The 21,199-nt window shown below is 38.6% G+C and overlaps 1 protein-coding gene across 1 annotated transcript in view; it reads right to left on the reverse strand.

The window, feature by feature from the left end:
* IRAK2 (interleukin 1 receptor associated kinase 2) overlaps positions 1 to 21,199 on the reverse strand; it is a 79,610-nt gene that overhangs the window by 4,113 nt on the left and 54,298 nt on the right. The window contains exons 11-13 of the mRNA XM_053720773.1: positions 11,322 to 11,384; positions 8,149 to 8,364; positions 4,009 to 4,399 (exon numbers count right to left, since the gene is read on the reverse strand). Of these exons, the coding sequence (XP_053576748.1) occupies positions 4,009 to 4,399; positions 8,149 to 8,364; positions 11,322 to 11,384 (670 nt within the window). The remainder of the gene's footprint in view (positions 1 to 4,008; positions 4,400 to 8,148; positions 8,365 to 11,321; positions 11,385 to 21,199) is intronic.

A 21,199-nucleotide genomic window follows, 5' to 3' on the forward strand; every position in this document is an offset into this window, starting at 1 on the left:
AAATAAATCCTAACCTAAGATATAATTAAACCTAACACTACCCTATCAATAAAATAATTAAATAAACTACCTACAATTACCTACAATTAACCTAACACTACACTATCAATAAATTAATTAAACACAATTGCTACAAATAAATACAATTAAATAAACTATCTAAAGTACAAAAAATAAAAAAGAACTAAGTTACAGAAAATAAAAAAATATTTACAAACATAAGAAAAATATTACAACAATTTTAAACTAATTACACCTACTCTAAGCCCCCTAATAAAATAACAAAGACCCCCAAAATAAAAAATTCCCTACCCTATTCTAAATTTAAAAAGTTACAAGCTCTTTTACCTTACCAGCCCTGAACAGGGCCCTTTGCGGGGCATGCCCCAAGAAGTTCAGCTCTTTTGCCTGTAAAAGAAAACATACAATACCCCCCCCCCAACATTACAACCCACCACCCACATACCCCTAATCTAACCCAAACCCCCCTTAAATAAACCTAACACTAAGCCCCTGATGATCTTCCTACCTTGTCTTCACCATGCCAGGTTCACCGATCCGTCCTGGCTCCAAGATCTTCATCCAACCCAAGCGGGGGTTGGCGATCCATAATCCGGTGCTCCAAAGTCTTCCTCCTATCCGGCAAGAAGAGGACATCCGGACCGGCAAACATCTTCTCCAAGCGGCATCTTCTATGTTCTTCCATCCGATGACGACCGGCTCCATCTTGAAGACCTCCAGCGCAGATCCATCCTCTTCTTCCGACGACTAGACGACGAATGACGGTTCCTTTAAGGGACGTCATCCAAGATGGCGTCCCTCGAATTCCGATTGGCTGATAGGATTCTATCAGCCAATCGGAATTAAGGTAGGAATTTTCTGATTGGCTGATGGAATCAGCCAATCAGAATCAAGTTCAATCCGATTGGCTGATCCAATCAGCCAATCAGATTGAGCTCGCATTCTATTGGCTGTTCCGATCAGCCAATAGAATGCGAGCTCAATCTGATTGGCTGATTGGATCAGCCAATCGGATTGAACTTGATTCTGATTGGCTGATTCCATCAGCCAATCAGAAAATTCCTACCTTAATTCCGATTGGCTGATAGAATCCTATCAGCCAATCGGAATTCGAGGGACGCCATCTTGGATGACGTCCCTTAAAGGAACCGTCATTCGTCGTCTAGTCGTCGGAAGAAGAGGATGGATCCGCGCTGGAGGTCTTCAAGATGGAGCCGGTCGTCATCGGATGGAAGAACATAGAAGATGCCGCTTGGAGAAGATGTTTGCCGGTCCGGATGTCCTCTTCTTGCCGGATAGGAGGAAGACTTTGGAGCACCGGATTATGGATCGCCAACCCCCGCTTGGGTTGGATGAAGATCTTGGAGCCAGGACGGATCGGTGAACCTGGCATGGTGAAGACAAGGTAGGAAGATCATCAGGGGCTTAGTGTTAGGTTTATTTAAGGGGGGTTTGGGTTAGATTAGGGGTATGTGGGTGGTGGGTTGTAATGTTGGGGGGGGGGGTATTGTATGTTTTCTTTTACAGGCAAAAGAGCTGAACTTCTTGGGGCATGCCCCGCAAAGGGCCCTGTTCAGGGCTGGTAAGGTAAAAGAGCTTGTAACTTTTTAAATTTAGAATAGGGTAGGGAATTTTTTATTTTGGGGGTCTTTGTTATTTTATTAGGGGGCTTAGAGTAGGTGTAATTAGTTTAAAATTGTTGTAATATTTTTCTTATGTTTGTAAATATTTTTTTATTTTCTGTAACTTAGTTCTTTTTTATTTTTTGTACTTTAGATAGTTTATTTAATTGTATTTATTTGTAGCAATTGTGTTTAATTAATTTATTGATAGTGTAGTGTTAGGTTAATTGTAGGTAATTGTAGGTAGTTTATTTAATTATTTTATTGATAGGGTAGTGTTAGGTTTAATTATATCTTAGGTTAGGATTTATTTTACAGGTAAATTTGTAATTATTTTAACTAGGTAACTATTAAATAGTTCTTAACTATTTAATAGCTATTGTACCTGGTTAAAATAAATACAAAGTTACCTGTAAAATAAATATTAATCCTAAAATAGCTATAATATAAATGTAATTTATATTGTAGCTATATTAGGATTTATTTTACAGGTAAGTATTTAGCTTTAAATAGGAATCATTTATTTAATAAGAGTTAATTTATTTCGTTAGATAAAAATTATATTTAACTTAGGGGGGTGTTAGTGTTAGGGTTAGACTTAGCTTTAGGGGTTAATACATTTATTAGAATAGCGGTGAGCTCCAGTCGGCAGATTAGGGGTTAATGTTTGAAGGTAGGTGTCGGCGATGTTAGGGAGGGCAGATTAGGGGTTAATACTATTTATGATAGGGTTAGTGAGGCGGATTAGGGGTTAATAACTTTATTATAGTAGCGCTCAGGTCCGGTCGGCAGATTAGGGGTTAATAAGTGTAGGCAGGTGTCGGCGACGTTGTGGGGGGCAGATTAGGGGTTAATAAATATAACATAGGGGTCGGCGATGTTAGGGCAGCAGATTAGGGGTACATAGGGATAACGTAGGTGGCGGCGGTTTACGGAGCGGCAGATTAGGGGTTAAAAGTGTAATGCAGGGGTCAGCGATAGCGGGGGCGGCAGATTAGGGGTTAATAAGTGTAAGGCTAGGGGTGTTTAGACTCGGGGTACATGTTAGAGTGTTAGGTGCAGACGTAGGAAGTGTTTCCCCATAGGAAACAATGGGGCTGCGTTAGGAGCTGAACGCTGCTTTTTTGCAGGTGTTAGGTTTTTTTTCAGCTCAAACAGCCCCATTGTTTCCTATGGGAGAATCGTGCACGAGCACGTTTTTGAGGCCGGCCGCGTCCGTAAGCAACTCTGGTATCGAGAGTTGTATTTGCGGTAAAAATGCTCTACGCTCCTTTTTTGGAGCCTAACGCAGCATTTGTTTGAACTCTCGATACCAGAGTTAAATTTATGGTGCGGCCAGAAAAAAACCCGCGGATCGTTAACAGCCCTTTTACCGCCAAACTCTAAATCTAGCCGTAATTTACTTCTATCACCAATTTTGCTTTGTTCTCTTGGTATTCTTAGTTGAAAGCTAAACCTAGGAGCTTCATATGCTAATTTCTAAGCCCTTGAAGGCCGCCTCTTCTCTCAGGGCATTTTGACTATGTTTAACCACTAGAGGGTGTTAGTTCATGTGTGTCATATAGATAACACTGTGCTCATGCACGTGGAGTTTCAGTGAGCCAGCTCTGATTGGCTAAATCGGATGTCTGTCAAAAGCACTGAAATAAGGGGGCAGTTTACTTAGGCTTAGATACAAGGTAATCACAGAGGTAAAAAGTGTATTTATATAACTGTGTTGGTTGTGCAAAACTAGGGAATGGGTACTAAAGGGATTATCTATCTTTTTAAACAATAACAATTCTGGTGTAGACTGTCCCTTTAAGGCTGTGGTTTCTGATTTACTGTCCAGTGATCCTCATCAAATCTTTGGTAAACATCAGTTTTCTAAATTTACAACCAAATTTTGACTACAGTATACGTCTCACATGCAAGTACTATTTTTAACTCTATACAAGTTATCGAAAGGAGTTTGAACAAGAGATACCAAGGGAAAGAGGTAAATTTAACCCCTTAACAACTCAGATGTACCCTTTGAGTGTCTTTCAGTGGTTTTGGGCCTGTAATAGCATGAGTGTCACCAAAAGCACAGAGACACACTATTACAACATGCCTCCCTCCTGAAGGCATCGGGCTATAGCGTGGCTTTGCCACTACCAGCGAGACCTGTGCTATTTAACTCCTTCAAAGATAAAGTGTTTAGAGGTTAACAGTAGAGTTAAACTGCAACATAAAATTGTACACTCTATATGAATCATGAAAGTTTAATTTTAACCTCCTGGCCCCATTTTGCTACCAAATAAAAGTTTTAATATTTTGTGGGCTTTTTAATTTGCAGTTTCTCAGTAGGTATAACATGTATTTCATTGATTTCCTTGTTGTTTACCTGTATCAGGAGTGGAATTCTCAGAATTCTCACAAGCCTTGTGCTGTTCATGATGCTGTTGGTTTTTGATACCTCTGTTTGCTTGATCCCATGTAGCCTGTGCTTCATGGACATAGCAACTTCCAAATTCACATGGAATAGATTCTGGGTCTCTGCAGGCTGCCTCGGTATTCCTGACCTTTGGAATAACAGAATGTTTGAATTGAGATTCATCAGAAACACTGGCGGGCACGTTTGAAATGGCTCCTTCTGTACAAATAGAAAATGATGAACCGTCATCACTTTCTTCTGGGACATTTGTAGATAACTCCTTCTGGAACCCTTTATGTTGTTCTCGTCCCTCACGCCACTCTCTGTAATGGTGATTGGCTCGCTCTATCATTCTACACACCTAGAAATGAGACACATTGTAACATTTTTCTTATCTGCATAAAAAAGACAATACATAGAATACATATACTGTACACAAACAAGCAATAGTGGTGTCACTGCCTGACATACCAAAGGCAATCACAAGCATTAATACATGTTGTTAAAGGGACAGGGAAGTCAAACCTTTATACTTTAAACAGAACATTCAATTTTAAACAACTTTATTATTTACTAGCTTTGGTATCTTGGTATCCGTTGTTGAAAAGCAAACATAGGTAGGCTCAGGAGTAGCTGTGCACTACTGGGAGCTAGGTGGTGATTGGTGACTGCATTTGCTAACCAGATGTGTTCAGCTAGCTCCAAGTAAAGCATTCCTGCTCCTGAGCCTACCTCAAAGGATACTAAGAGAAAGAAGCAAATGTGATAATAGAAGTAAATTGGAAACATTTTAAAATTGCATGTGCTATCTGAATCATTCACATTTTATGTTGACTTTATTTCCCCCCTTAAAGGGACATGAAGCCCCAAATTTTCTTTCATGATAAAGATAGAGCATACATTTTAAACAACTTTACAATTTTGCTTAATTCTCTTAGTATCCTTTGTTAAAAGAGCAGCAATGCACTAATGGGAACTAGCTGAAAGAGCCATATGTCTCCAGCCACCAATCAGCATCTAGCTCCCAGCTCATGAACCTACCTAGTGGTAAATTGTAAAATTGTTTAAAATTGTATACTCTTTCTGAATCATGAAGGGAAATAATTTGAGTATCATATAATATATGGACATGATGTATCAGCAAATGAGCAATATATTGAAAAGGAGTTGCATACAAAATACATTTTTAATTTTGTTAGCACAAGTTTAATTTGTTTTGGCTTAAAGGGACAGTAAGGTCCAAATTACAGTTTTTCACAGCTATTTACAGTTATTTAAGAGTCAGCATTAAAGGGATATTAAACCCATATTTTTTCTTTCATGGTTTAGAAAGAGCATGCAATTTTCAACAACTATCTAATTTACTTCTATAATCTAATATGCTTCATTCTCTTGATATCCTTGGCTGAAAAGCATATCCAGATAGGCACAGTAGCTGTTGATTGGTGGCTGCACATAGATGCCTCGTGTGATTGGCTCACCCATGTGGATTGATATTTCTTCAACAAAGTATATCTGAAAAATGAAGCAAATTAGATAATAGAAGTAAATTTTAAAGTTGTTTAAAATTGTATTTTCTATCTGAATCATGAAAGAAAAATTTTGGGTTTAATGTCCCTTTAATTGCCTGAAATGCAAGTCTGTCAAAAGATCTGAGATAAGGAGGCCGTCTGCAGAGGCTTAAATACAAGGTAATTACAGAGGTAAAAAGTATATTTCTATAACAGTGTTGGTTGTGTAAAACTGGGGAATGGTAAATAAAAGGATTATATATCTTTTTAAACAATAACATTTTTGGTGTTTAATGTCCCTTTAAAGGGACACTGAACCCATTTTTTTTTCTTTCATGATTCAGATAGAGCATGAAATTTTAAGCAACTTTCTAATTTACTCCTATTATCAAATTTCTTTTTTCTCTTGCTATCTTTAATTTAAAAGCAGGAATGTAAATATTAGCAGCCAGCCCATTTTAGGTTCAGCACCATGGATAGTGCTTGCTTATTGGAGGCTGACATTTACCCACCAATAAGCAAGCATAACCCAGGTTCTCAACCAAAAATGGGCCGGCTCCTATGCATCACATTCCTGCTTTTTAAATAAAGATAGCAAGAGAACTCAGAAAAATTGATAATAGGAGTAAATTAGAAAGTTGCTTAAAATTGCTGCTTTATATGAATTATGGGGAAAAAAAATGGGTTTAGTGTCCCTTTAAGTATTTTGATCTTTTAGAGTATTTTTCCAGCCAGACCAAATGCTGTTGCCAGTTAGAGACAGACACTCTGGCACATATTTAAAAACAAAAACAAAACACAAGTTAATTTACAGAGAAAGCTGGTAAAATAAAGAATGAGTGTACATTCCAAACTATTTGTTTACTATTCTGATTGGAGTTGCAGCCATTTAAAAGCTATACCACCCACCCCACAAAGAAACGGCAGGGGGCATTCCTGCATCTCTGCTTTAGAAGTATGTATGTGACAGGATGAGCAATAGTTCCAGAGCTTGCTTTGCTGTCCCTTTATTTGGTGATAAGTTTGTTTCCACCTCCTGCCCACAAGAAAAAAAAAAAGGAATGGGCAGGAGTAACCAAGCACCGAAAGTTGTGCTTAAGGTGTATTTATAGATTAATGAGCATTTAGATGGGAACACGCTATGAAATTTGATTAAAGGGACAGGAAAAAATATAATTCATGATTCGGATAGATCATACAATTTTAAACAACTTTCAAATTTACTTTTGTTATTAAATATGTTTCACTATCTTTGCTGAAGGAGCAGCATTACACTACTGGCAGCTTGCTGAACACATCTAGTTAGCCACTCACAAGAGACAAATGTGTGCAGGCACCAATCACCAGCTAGCTCCCACTAGAGTAGGATATGTGCGTTTTCTTTTCCAACAAGGGATACTAAAGGAACAAAGCACATTTGAACGTTCAAAATAAACTTTCATGATTCAGATGAGGCATATCATTTTAAACAACTTTCCAATTTACTTTTATCATCAATTTTACTTTGTTCTCTTGGTATTCTTAGTTGAAAGCTAAACCTAGGAGGTTCATATGCCAATTTCTTAAACCTTGAAGTCAGCCTCTTATCTGAATGCATTTTGACAGTTTTTTTTACCACTAAAGGGCATTAGTTCATGTGTGTCATATAGATAACATTGTGCTCACGCACATGGAGCTACTTAGGAGTCAGCAGTGATTGGTTAAAATGCAAGTCTGTCAAAAGAACTGAAATAAGGGGGCAGTCTACAGAGGCGTAGCTAAAAGGTAATCACAGAGGTAAAAAGTATATTAAAGTGAAGGTAAAGTTAGCTTGTGTTGATGCTTGCAAATGTAAATAGCATTAAAAATAATGGTAGTTTAAGTCATCAATTTTCGTATTTCTCAATATTTACCTATTTATCCGCTTTTCTAATCTTGAAAATATTCGTTGTGTAATCTGCCCGTTTTTTTTTTTTTTTTTCGGAGCCAGGTCACGTTTTTCTAGTACCCAATCATATGTCTGGCCGTTAGGCGGCCGTCATTTGACGTCACTGCATTAGTATAAATTGTGCGCATGCGTTAGTTTCACTTCCTATGTCTTGTGAGCCGTGCTCGTTCCAGCTTAGCGCATGCGCAAATCGCAGTCAATCAAGCTACTCGCCTGAACGCAGTGTGTTTACACACATTTGGCAACAGTGCGCATGCGCAAACATTCAGAGAATCGAGAACGCTCAAAGACAGTACGTATAGAGCGGGTGGTAACGCTCTATACGTAATACAGAAGAAAAACCAGGAACTAGATGGAGGGAGGAGCTATAAGCAGCCGAACAAGGAGAAAAAAAGTATTTATTTTATATTGATATGTATACAAAAATGAGTTAAAAAATTAGCGATCTTGGTATATATCAACTAATTAACAAACTACTGCTTTCACTTGCGCTAAACTTTACCTTCACTTTAATATAACTGTGTTGGTTGTGCAAAACTAGGGAATGGGTAATAAAAGGATTATCTATCTTTTTAAATAACAAACATTCTGGTGTTGACTGTCCCTTTAAATCTTGATATTAAACACAGGCTAAAAGTTGCTTCTTGAGTTATTAATTAAATGTACAATTACCTCTAATAGCAATGGCTTTTTCTTAGTCAAACACAAATTGACAGCAGTGGCAAAACAAAACGCAGCGTTTTCTGGAATTTTGCCAGCTCTATGATCTAAGTATTTCTGGCTTAATCTCTGTACACATTGGAGTTCTTTGTTTTTTTCTTCAGACCATTTCTCACTGCATTCTACAGCACTTTTCCCCATCTCAGATTCTTCCATAATTAAATCTTTCTGTTGAGGAGAAATAGGGACATAAACAATTTGCTTTTGTGTTACAAGATAAAGAAATTAATAAAAACATTATATAAAAAACTTCAGAGTAAGTATTTTTTTTTTTTTAAATATATGTTTTATTTTTCAAATTTGAAAGGTGAAGAGAGAATAGCACTAAAACAACTGCAGGATGACACTGAACTTGTCATCAAGAATGCGGACAAGGGGGGTCAGTAGTAGTCTTGGACAGGGATGTCTATGTGAAAGAGGCATTGAGACAATTAAGCAATGAAAGAAACTACATCACACTGCTAAGGGACCCCACTGAGACCTTTAAGAGAGAATTACGCCACTTATTGGACGATGGGATGGAACAGGGGTGCATTGATTTGAAAACCATGGAATTCTTAATGGTAGATAACCTAAGAATACCCCTGGTCCATCACCTACCTAAAGTCCATAAGTCGCTTAATGATATACAAGGTCGTCCCATAGTAAGTGGAATAGGGTCTCTTTTAGAACACCTTTCCCAGTGGTTAGACACTATACTTCAACCTTTTGTCAAATCACTTCCATCATATATTAAGGACACAAAGCATGTTCTCAGCATGATGGAAACACAAATTTGGGATCATGACTATCATTGGATAACAGTAGATACTGTGTCCCTATACTCCTCGATCCCTCATGAGGAAGGCCTACGGGCTATAAAATTCTTTCTTAGAAATTATTCAGAGTTTTCAAGAGAATTTCAGGACTTTGTATTGAAAGTGACCAGGTATCTTTTGACCCACAATTTCTTCCAGTTTCAAGACGTTTTCTATCTCCAAAGATGTGGAACAGCGATGGGGGCCAAGTTTGCCCCATCTTACGCCAACCTATTTTTAGGTTGGTGGGAATTTTTCCACATCTTTGGAGATAGAAACGTCTATAAGAATCGAATCGTCATGTATGGGAGGTATATTGACGATCTCCTGTTTATCTGGAAAGGGGATCCCATAGACATCGTGGGTTTTGTGGAAAGCCTAAATGACAATGATGTGGGTATGAGTTTCACTTATGAACACAATCCCACAACGATCAACTATTTGGATCTAGTATTGATGGGCACTAGAGAAAATAAGGTCACCACTAAAGTATACAGAAAGCCTATTAGTGGCAACAAACTACTACATGGCATACGGCAGTAGCAAAGGGCGAATTTATTCGCCTTAAGAGGAATTGCTCAAATGATGGAGATTACCATCAGGAGGCAGCTGCCTTGGAACATAGACTGAAAGAGAGAGTTTACTCTCATAAAGTAATTAGAAAAGCCCGAATGCAGGTAGAGCCCAGGACGAGAGAGAATTTCCTTGGAGGGAGACGGAAACAAAAAGAGGACTATAAAGGAGTGACATTTGTCACAAGTTATAGCGCTCAGTTTCCACAGGTTACAAGTATAATACGGGAAACATTTACCCATTTTGGCCGCTGACGATAAACTTATCAAGGTGGTCAAGAGGGGTGTAAGGTGTAGCTCGAGGAAGTGTCCCACGTTGGGGTCACTATTATCACCTACAAAACTAAAGTCACAGACCAAAACACAAAGCACTTGGATGACCAGCAGGGGTATGTACAACTGCGGTCACAAAAAATGCAAACCATGTGAGTACCTGGATAAAACCAAGTCATTTAAGTCCCAGGTGACAGGAGAGGTTTTTCAGATTAAAACTTGTATGAACTGCACGACTATGAGTGTGATATATATGCTCACATGTCATGTGTGCAAAGTGCAATACATAGGTCTTACCTCAAGGGACATTAAGACACAGATAAGGGAGCATATATCCACCATCACGAGAGGCAAATCACAAACACCCCTAGTGCGGCACTTTACTGAAAACCAAAATGGTGAAATCGGTACACTTAAATGGTGTGCCATTGAGGAAGTAAAGTTTCCCAAAAGGGGAGGTGATTTAGATAAACTCTTGGCGAGAAGGGAGATGTTCTGGATACTAGAGTCCCAGAAGGTCTGAATTCCAGATACGATATTATAAACTATTGGGAATAAGATAATTCCACCTCCATACATCTAATACACGCATGGATGTATGTATATTGTGTACATACGTGTGCACGTTAGCATACATACATGTACGTTATAGGTGTGTACAGATGTTTGTGTATACACTATAGTCTGAACCTATATTCTCTGTTAGCACTAAATATCATCAATTCTCCCAGAGTCATCCAACTAATTAACTACTAATGTTAAAGGCAGGTATGGGGAACACCAAAAATTGGCCCTTTGCATAACAGTAAGTTCAGCAATAATTCCTAGAAAAACATCCCTAGTCCAGTTAGCTTAACATTTTGAAATTGCACATTTTCGTATCTGGTTTTATATATCCCAAACATTACTAACACAAATATCAAAACTATAGTTATCATGTGTCTCAATTCTCCAAATTTTTATAATAAAACTTGTTCAGGAAAGCATTTTTTACAAACATGTTATATCCTATTATCATGTATATATATACAGGAGATATTGAGTACACAAATGGTTAACTACAAGTTGCAGGTATTCCTAAAGTGCTCTTTATTAGAGGGAGGGATAAGCAAATTTTTTATCCTATCAGCATGGTTTTAGGTGTTCTTAAAGGTAAGGAGGATAGATACACACCAGGCTACGATTACGGCAATCTGCCGAAACGCGTAAGCCCGTGTGCTGCGCTTTCTCTCCATACATGTGGCAGGCTGTCACTATTCTTTGTAACCCAAAGTTTTAACCATTTTTTTAATAAAAGGTGTATTTTATTTTTACGGAGTGTGGTACTGCATTTTTTCTTCCTGATTATTTTTCAAATGAACATACAAAAACAGAAAGTGATAGTCATGACATTGATATATTAGCGTAAATGTGGATACGATGGTACAAAAACAGATCTAAATAAAGTCAAGAGATTCAAACTGCTATTTAAGCACATAGTTACCAGATAAACAGGCGTTCTGCCTTCCTCGCAGGCCCTCAAACCAGTCAGTAACTCTGCTAGGACCTAGGAGAAAGCTACATATTAGGCAGATATAACCACACACTGTATCAGTTAAAGGGACAGTCAAGTTAAAAAAAAACTTTCATGTTTCAAATAGGGCAAGTAATTTTAAACAACTTTCCAATTTACTTTTATCACCAATTTTGCTTTGTTCTTTTGGTATTCTTAGTTGAAAGCTAGACCTAGGAAGGCTCATATGATAATTTCTAAGCCCTTGAAGGCCGCCTCTAATCACATGCTTTTGTATTTGCTTTTCACAGCAGGGGAGAGCTAGTTCAGGTAAACCCTATAGATAACATTGTGAGCACGCCCGTGGATTGTGGCAGATACTGCACTAATTGGCTAAAATGAAAGTCAATAGATAATAAATAAAATGTCATGTGATCAGGGGGCTGTCAGAAGACAGAAGATGATTAGATACAAGGTAATCACAGAGGTAAAAAGTGTATTATTATAACTGTGTTGGTTATGCAAAACTGGGGAATGGGTAATAAAGGGATTATCTAGCTTTTAAAACAACAAAAATTCTGGTGTTGACTGTCCCTTTAATGTAAAGAAAAAACACTATCAGACATCTACAAACTTGGCCGCCCAGAGGTTTTGAAACTACATTTCCCATGATGCTCAGCCAGCTGATATGCTGGCTGAGCATTATGGGAAATGTAGTTCCAAAACCTCTGGAGGGCCATGATTGAGGATGTCTGCACAAACTTATCAGGAATGCAAAGAATCAGAGTAGGATAAGGTTGCCAGGTATCCAATATTAAACAGGACAGTCCAGTATGTCAGCAGGCTTTACAAAAATACTTTATTAAATCTCCATTTTTTTTAAAGGGACATAATACTCATATGCTAAATCTGATGCAGCATAACTGTAAAAAGCTGACAGGAAAATATCACCTGAGCATCTCTATGTAAAAAAGGAAGATATTTTACCTCACAATCTCCTCAGCTCAGCAGAGTAAGTTCTGTGTAAAAAGTTATACTCAGCTGCTCCCAGCTGCAGGTAAAAAATAAAATAAAAATGAAGAAATGAACAGCAGCCAATCAGCATCAGCAGTGCTGAGGTCATGAACTCTTTTACTGTGATCTCATGAGATTTGACTTAACTCTCATGAGATTTCATTGTTACACTGAATAGGGAAATAACATGAGAGTGCATGAGACTCATCCTTTCAGCTGTCCCAGGACAGACATACTAATATGCTGCTTAGAAATCCTTTACAATGGGAAGTGGCTACTGAGGAACTTTTGAGGTAAAATATCTTTCTTTTTTACATAGAGATGTTCAGGTGATATTTTCTAGTCAGCTTTTTACAGCTATGCTGCATCACTTTCAAGTGTTTATACATTTGGGTATTATGGCCCTTTAACTCTCATGAGATTTCATAGTAAACTTCCTTAAACTGAATAGGGAAATAACATGAGTGCACGAGGCTCAATCCCTTAGCTGTCCCCGGGACAGACATACTGATTTGCTGCTTAGAAGTCCTTTACAATAGGATGTGGCTACTGAGAAACTTTTTAGGTAAAATATCTTTCTTTTTTACATAGAGATGTTCAGGTGATATTTTCTAGTCAGCTTTTTACAGCTATGCTGCATCACTTTCAAGTGTTTCAACATTTGGGTATTATGGCCCTTTAAGTCTCCGAAGTGGCAGCTAGATTTTAAAGGCATTCTATGCATAATAAATATAGCCAAAAAGTTATACTGTGCATTTACTGCTCTTTGTATTGTTGGCAGACAAGGAGTTAAACACTGCTATGTGTGTTACATAGAGCAACTGGGGATACATTCTTTTCTCTGTGTTTTTACTGTTTACCATATGGGTGTAAAGCATTGCTCTGTGTGCTCTACTGGTAGTCAAAGGGGGGTCAAATCACTGCTGTGTATGTGTTACTAACAGCCAAAGAGGTAAAATAATTTATATGTGTGTTACTGGCAGCCAAGTGGATATAATAAGTGCTCAATTGTGAAACATATATATGGTGCGTCCTAAAGTAGAGGTTTGGAGTTGGGACATTGTGTGACCACACCTACAACCCATGCCAGTCACCTACAGTTTGTCCAGTATTTTTGTGTAGAACAGCTGGCAACCCTAGTGGGATAGGGAAATTGGTCAAATAAAAAAACGTCCATTAGGAAGAACCTTCATCACAGAAAGAAAAAAAATAAAAGACTATTTTTACAAAAAGAGAGAACAGAAAAGGGACAGAATAGATCAGAGGAAGTAACAGATTTATATAGGGCAATAAATCCCCAATGTTACAAAATAATATAGCAATCACATGCTTAAAGGTTTTAATTTATCCCTTTATATTAATTTGTATACAGTGGGGTCACCAGGGGAGGCACTAACGCCACTAGCATAATGGCTTGCCCCCTATGTGTCTCACAAACTGTGACCCCCCCCCCCCCGGGTTTCCCACATCCACTTTTCCAAGAACCTCCACAGCTCCTATACATTTGCCCACACACTGCCCTGCCCACAACCTGCCTAAACCGCACACAGCATACCTGTCCCCACCCTCCCATTGTGGCCTCCCCCACAAAATGCTATTGGGCTTTCAAGAAGTGCCCCCCCCCCCACACAAGTATTTTCTGGCGAAGGTTTTGGGCTATCTGGCTTGGCGCCGGCTGGCCCGCACGTCAATTTGCTGAGATATGGAAACGTAACCTCTCAGCTAAATAGAGTTCTGCCGTGGGCTGCCTGAGCAGCTCAGTGTGGCGAACGCTTCAGACAAATAAAGGAACTTTGACTTACATTCTAAAGGAAATACACGGGAGAGTTAAGAGGATGAAGGTGGCGTCACAAGCTACAGATACAATTCAAAAAGGAGAAAAGAAGCATCCCCCTAAGCACATAAATGGGGTACTACAGTATATACCCAAGCCACCCACAATTCAGAAAATAAGTGTGTGAGCAAATAAAGGATATGAAACCCAAATTGTTCTTTTTCATGATTCAGATAGAGCAGTAATTTTATACAACTTTCTAATTTACTGCTATTATCAATTTCTCTTCGTTCTCTTGATATCTTTATTTGAAAAAGCAGGAATGTAAGCTAAGGAGCCGGCCCATTTTGGTTCAGCACCCTGGATAGCGCTTGCTGATTGGTGGCTACATTTAGGTGCTGAACCAAAAATGGGCTGGCTCCTAAGTTTACATTCTTGCTTTTTCAAATAAGGATAGCAAGAGAATGAAAACAAATTGATAATAGGAGTAAATTAGAAAGTTGCTTAAAATTACTGGCATAAGAGGAAAGGCCAGAACACACCTACAATTCCCAAGGACACAACAATAAAACATTAATGTCTTGAGAAAAGATTATGCAAAAACAGATATTGTTCTGATGGGGCACACCAAAATCATGCAATGTTAACCCCTTAACGACACGCGTCGTACAGGGTACGTCTTGCACAAACTGGTCTTTAAAGACCAGCGGCGTACCCTGTACGACGTTGGGGTTGAAAGCGGCTGGAAGCGATCCTGATCGCTTCGAACCGCTTTCCGGTTATTGTAGTGATGCCTCAATATCGAGGCATCACTGCAATAACATTTTACCCCATCCGATGCAGAGAGAGCCACTCTGTGGCCCTCTCTGCACCGGACATCGATGCCGCGATGGTTGGTGGGTGGGAGCAGACGTGGGAGGCGGGTTGGCGGCGATCGATGGCTTACCGGTGGGCGGGATCGTGGGCGGGATTGCTGGGGAGGCACGCACGCACGGGCGCGCGCTTGCACACGGGAGACGGGCGGGCGCGTGCACGGTGAGGGAGCGGGTGGGAACCGTTACACTATGGAACAGTGTGGTTTCTTGTAATTAGAGGGAGAGAGGGGGAATAAATATGTTAATCAAAGTGATCTGGGAGGGGGTGGGGGTTTAGTCTTGGGGGGGGGAAGCTACACTACAGAAAAGTGGGGAAAAAATAAAAAAATATACATTTTATTTTTGTAAACTGGGTACTGGCAGACAGCTACCAGTACCCAAGATGGCTCCCAATAATGTAGAGGGGGAGGGTTAGAGAGCTGTTTGGGGGGGATCAGGGAGGTTTGGGGCTAAGAGGGATCCTACACAGCAGCATATGTAAATATGCTAAAAAAAAAAAAGATACCTTTTATTTTAGTACTGGCAGACTTTCTGCCAGTACTTAAGATGGCGGGGACAATTGTGGGGTGGGGGAGGGAAGAGAGCTGTTTGGGAGGGATCAGGGGGTCTGATGTGTAAGGTGGGAGGCTGATCTCTACACTAAAGCTAAAATTAACCCTGCAAGCTCCCTACAAGATCCCTAATTAACCCCTTCACTGCTAGACATAATACAGGTGTGCTGTGCAGCGGCATTTAGCAGCCTTCTAATTACCAAAAAGCATTGCCAAAGCCATATATGTCTGCTATTTCTGAACAAAGGGGATACCAGAGAAGCATTTACAACCATTTGTGCCATAATTGCACAAGCTGTTTGTAAATAATTTCAGTGAGAAACCTAAAATTGCAAAAAAAATTACGTTTTTTTTTAAAATTTGATCGCATTTGGCGGTGAAATGGTGGCATTAAATATACCAAAATGGGCCTAGATCAATACTTTTGGTTGTCTACTACACTACACTAAAGCTAAAATTAACTCTACAAGCTCCCTACATGCTCCCTAATTAACCCCTTCACTGCTGGGCATAAAACACGTGTGGTGCGCAGTGGCATTTAGCAGCCTTCTAATTACCAAAAAGCAACGCCAAAGCCATATAAGTCTGCTATTTCTGAACAAAGGGGATCCCAGAGAAGCACTTACAACCATTTATGCCATAATTGCACAAGTTGTTTGTAAATAATTTCTGTGAGAAAAGTTTGTGAAAAAATTTGTGAAAAAGTGAACTTTTTTTTTTATTTGATCGCATTTGGCGGTGAAATGGTGGCATGAAATATACCAAAATGGGCATAGATCAATACTTTGGGATGTCTTCTAAAAAAAATATATATACATGTCAAGGGATATTTAGGTATTCCTGACAGATATCAGTGTTCCAATGTAACTAGCGCTCATTTTGAAAAAAAGTGGTTTTGAAATAGCAAAGTGCTACTTGTATTTATTGCCCTATAACTTGCAAATAAAGCAAAGAACATGTTAACATTGGGTATTTCTAAACTCAGGACAAATTTTAGAAACTATTTAGCATGGTTGTTTTTTTGGTGGTTGTAGATGTGTAACAGATTTTGGGGGTCAAAGTTAGAAAAAGTGTGTTTTTTTTCCATTTTTTCCTCATATTTTATAATATTTTTAATAGTAAATTATAAGATATGATGAAAATAATGGTATCTTTAGAAAGTCCATTTAGTGGCGAGAAAAACGGTATATAAAATGTGTGGGTACAGTACATGAGTAAGAGGAAAATTACAGCTAAACACAAACACCGCAGAAATGTAAAAATAGCCCTGGTCCTTAAGGGAAAGAAATTGAAAAATGGCATTGGTCCTTAAGGGGTTAAAGGGACATTAAACTTAAAATTATATCCCCTGAAAAATGCTTAAAGGGATATGAAACCCAAAATTTTTCTCTCATGATTCAGATAAAGCATATAATTTTAAACAACTTTCTAATTTACTTATATTATTCATTTACTTCTTTCTCTTGATATTGTTTGTTGAAAAACATAATTTATGTAAGAACTTACCTGATAAATTCATTTCTTTCATATTAGCAAGAGTCCATGAGCTAGTGACGTATGGGATATACATTCCTACCAGGAGGGGCAAAGTTTCCCAAACCTTACATGAAAGAAAGCAGGGACGTTTGCTTAAGAGATCGCCCATTCTTGGAGCACTATGTGACAGCAGTCTGCTTTTTATCTCTAAAATGGATTTGTTCCCTTTAACATACTTTATACCTAAATATTCTGTAGTTTGTCTAACCCTTGCTGCACGCATTGATTACTTAGATTAGTGTAAGAGCTCATTTAAAGGGACAGTATACACCATTTTTCATATAATTGCATGTAAAGAATAATCTGCACAGATACTGATATAAAAACCAGTATAAAACCGTTTTAAAAAACTGTGTTAAAAAGGTAGCTAGAACACCCACTGAAAGTGGGAAATAACAGACACTCCCCCTCCCCCTTCCTCTGCATATGAAAAGACTCTTGTTACAAACAGGAGCAAGCTGGAGTAGGTATACATCAGTATTCTCCTAAAACTGTTGGGCTTGGTTAGGAGTCTGGAAATCAGCAAAATGTTATTTAAAAATAAGAAAAACTATAATTTAACTATTTAGCATGGTTGTTTTTTTGGTGGTTGTAGATGTGTAACAGATTTTGGGGGTCAAAGTTAGAAAAAGTGTGTTTTTTTCCATTTTTTCCTCATATTTTATAATATTTTTAATAGTAAATTATAAGATATGATGAAAATAATGGTATCTTTAGAAAGTCCATTTAGTGGCGAGAAAAAACGGTATATAAAATGTGTGGGTACAGTACATGAGTAAGAGGAAAATTACAGCTAAACACAAACACCACAGAAATGTAAAAATAGCCCTGGTCCTTAAGGGAAAGAAATTGAAAAATGGCATTGGTCCTTAAGGGGTTAAAGGGACATTAAACTTAAAATTATATCCCCTGAAAAATGCTTAAAGGGATATGAAACCCAAAATTTTTCTCTCATGATTCAGATAAAGCATATCATTTTAAAAAACTTTCTAATTTACTTATATTATTCATTTACTTCTTTCTCTTGATATAGTTTGTTGAAAAACATAATTTATGTAAGAACTTACCTGATAAATTCATTTCTTTCATATTAGCAAGAGTCCATGAGCTAGTGACGTATGGGATATACATTCCTACCAGGAGGGGCAAAGTTTCCCAAACCTTACATGAAAGAAAGCAGGGACGTTTGCTTAAGAGATCGCCCATTCTTGGAGCACTATGTGACAGCAGTCTGCTTTTTATCTCTAAAATGGATTTGTTCCCTTTAACATACTTTATACCTAAATATTCTGTAGTTTGTCTAACCCTTGCTGCACGCATTGATTACTTAGATTAGTGTAAGAGCTCATTTAAAGGGACAGTATACACCATTTTTCATATAATTGCATGTAAAGAATAATCTGCACAGATACTGATATAAAAACCAGTATAAAACCGTTTTAAAAAACTGTGTTAAAAAGGTAGCTAGAACACCCACTGAAAGTGGGAAATAACAGACACCCCCCCTCCCCCTTCCTCTGCATATGAAAAGACTCTTGTTACAAACAGGAGCAAGCTGGAGTAGGTATACATCAGTATTCTCCTAAAACTGTTGGGCTTGGTTAGGAGTCTGGAAATCAGCAAAATGTTATTTAAAAATAAGAAAAAATATAATTTAAAAAAAGAAAAAAACCTGTATGGGCTATATAAATGGATCATCTACAAAAGATTTATGCAAAGAAAAATCAAGTGTATAATGTCCCTTTAAATCTGATCTCTAATTGGACACAGCCAAAGGGACCAGGAAAAATATTCAAGAGAGTTTTCAGCAGATGCTCTGGATTTGCAAAACCCTGCACATTTTGCTAACAAAATGACAGAGGTTAAACTTCTGAACACTACTAAATTAGTGGAGTTACTACTAAGCCATTCTCTTATTTTAACACCTTACTGGTGCTTGTTAGTAGAGCTCCATATCTACAAAATGGGCTCTGCCATCTTGGATCTTGCATACTCTTGCAGTATTTGACAGAAGCAGTGCACAATTAAAACCAGTGACACTTGTATATTTGACAACTCAGTTTGGTGTACACAATGCAGAGGTGGAACTGTACATTTTTGCAGTGGTTGTATTTCTCGCTATTATTGCTTTTTTATATTTGTTAAACTGTGTGAAAATGCAAAGAAACTAAATGTATGCCTACCTGATAAATGTATTTATTTCTTGACAAGGTGAGTCCACGGATCATCATCAATTACTGTTGGGAATATCATTCCTGGCCAGCAGGAGGAGGCAAAGAGCACCACAGCAGAGCTGTTAAGTATCACTTCCCTTCCCACAACCCCCAGTCATTCGACCGAAGGAAAAGAGAGATAGGAAATAACACAAGGTGCAGAGGTGCCAGAAGTTTATATAAACAAAAACCTGTCTGAAAAAAACAGGGAGGACCGTGGACTCACCGTGTCAAGAAAGAAAGAAATTTATCAGGTAAGCATAAATTTAGTTTTCTTCTAATGACACAGTGAGTCCACGGATCATCATCAATTACTGTTGGGAATCAATACCCAAGCTAGAGGACACAGATGATACGGGAGGGACAAGACAGGAAACCTAAACAGAAGGCACCAATGCTTGAAGACCCTTTCTCACAAAGAAAAACCTCAGCCGAGGCAAAAGTACAACATTTATAGACTGTAGAAAAAAATTAACAAGGAAGGCCAGTCGCCGCCTTACAAATCTGATCTACAGAGGCCTCTTTCTTGAAGGTCCAAGAAGAAAACACTGCTCTAGAGGAGAGCTGTAATTCTTCCTGGAGGCTGCTGTCCAGAAGGCTCATAAGCCCTACAAATAATACTCCTCAACCAGAAAGAAATAGAAGTAGCGGAAACTTACTGGCCTTTATGTCTATCCAGAATAACAACACACTTAACAGAAGACTGACGAAAGTCCTTTGAAGTCTGAAAATAAAATCTAAATGCCCGCACAAAATCTAAGTTGTGCAACAGATGTTCTTCATGAGAAGAAGAATTAAGACAGAGAGAAGGAACAACAAGGTCCTGATAAAAATCTCTGTCCGACACACCTTAGGAAGAAAAACAAACCTGGTACAAAGAACTGCCTTATCTGCCAGAATCCTAGATAAGGAAAAACATACTGCAAGCTGAGAGTTCGGAAAACCTCAGAGCAGAAGAATAACCCTTCCAATATAACAACTTAAAATCTATGGCATGTATAGGTTAAGACTCCAAGGGAGTACCTGACTTAAACACGGTCCTGACTCAGACCAGGGCCTGATAAAAGGAATGTACATCTAGCACGTCTACCAAACACTAGAGCAGCGGAATGGAAGCACCGAAATCTGACCCTTGAGGATATTAACAGATAAAACCCTTTCTCAAGGACTGCCTGGATAAATAATAAGATCCTTGGGGTCCTGCCATATCTTATAGAAAATCTTTCCATAAGATTTCCATAAGAGATAGGCTCTCGAGCCTGAATCATAGTCTCAATAACCGATTCGAAAAACCCACGTCCTGACTCAGTCTCCAAGCAGTCAGCATCAGAGAAACAATATTTAGATGAAGGAAAGACCCCTGCAGCAGAAGATCCTTCCTCAGCGGAAGTTACCACGGACGTAGAGACGGCATTTCTACTAGATCCACCTACCAGATCCTGCTATACCACATAGGAGCTACCTTAAGTTCCAAGGAACTGGCAGAATATCTATTAGAAAAGCTAGAGGATCTCTTTCACCTCGAACCGAACTAGGTAACTTGAAGTTCTGATGACCCCATCAGTACCAATTCTGGAAACCCCCAGTTGATAGAAAACCTTGAGAACACTTCCGGAAATAGTTCCCACTCCCCGGAATGCGAAGTCTGTCTGCTCAGAAATCTGCTTCCCAGTTGTCCACTCCAAAAATGTGGATGGCAAATAGATAGAAACTGTGAGCAATCGCCCACAGAAAAAAAATTCTGAAACTTCCTTCCTGACTAAGGAGCTCAGAATTCCTACCTGGAGGTAGAAGCCACAGAGGCTACGTTGTCTGACTGGAACCCGATAAACTGGGTTACAGATAGCTGAGGCCAAAACATTAGAGCATTAAAAATGCTCTCAATTCCAAATGATGAAGAGGAGAG

This window comes from Bombina bombina, chromosome 7 (genome assembly GCF_027579735.1).
Source record: "Bombina bombina isolate aBomBom1 chromosome 7, aBomBom1.pri, whole genome shotgun sequence".
Classification (NCBI taxonomy): domain Eukaryota; kingdom Metazoa; phylum Chordata; class Amphibia; order Anura; family Bombinatoridae; genus Bombina; species Bombina bombina.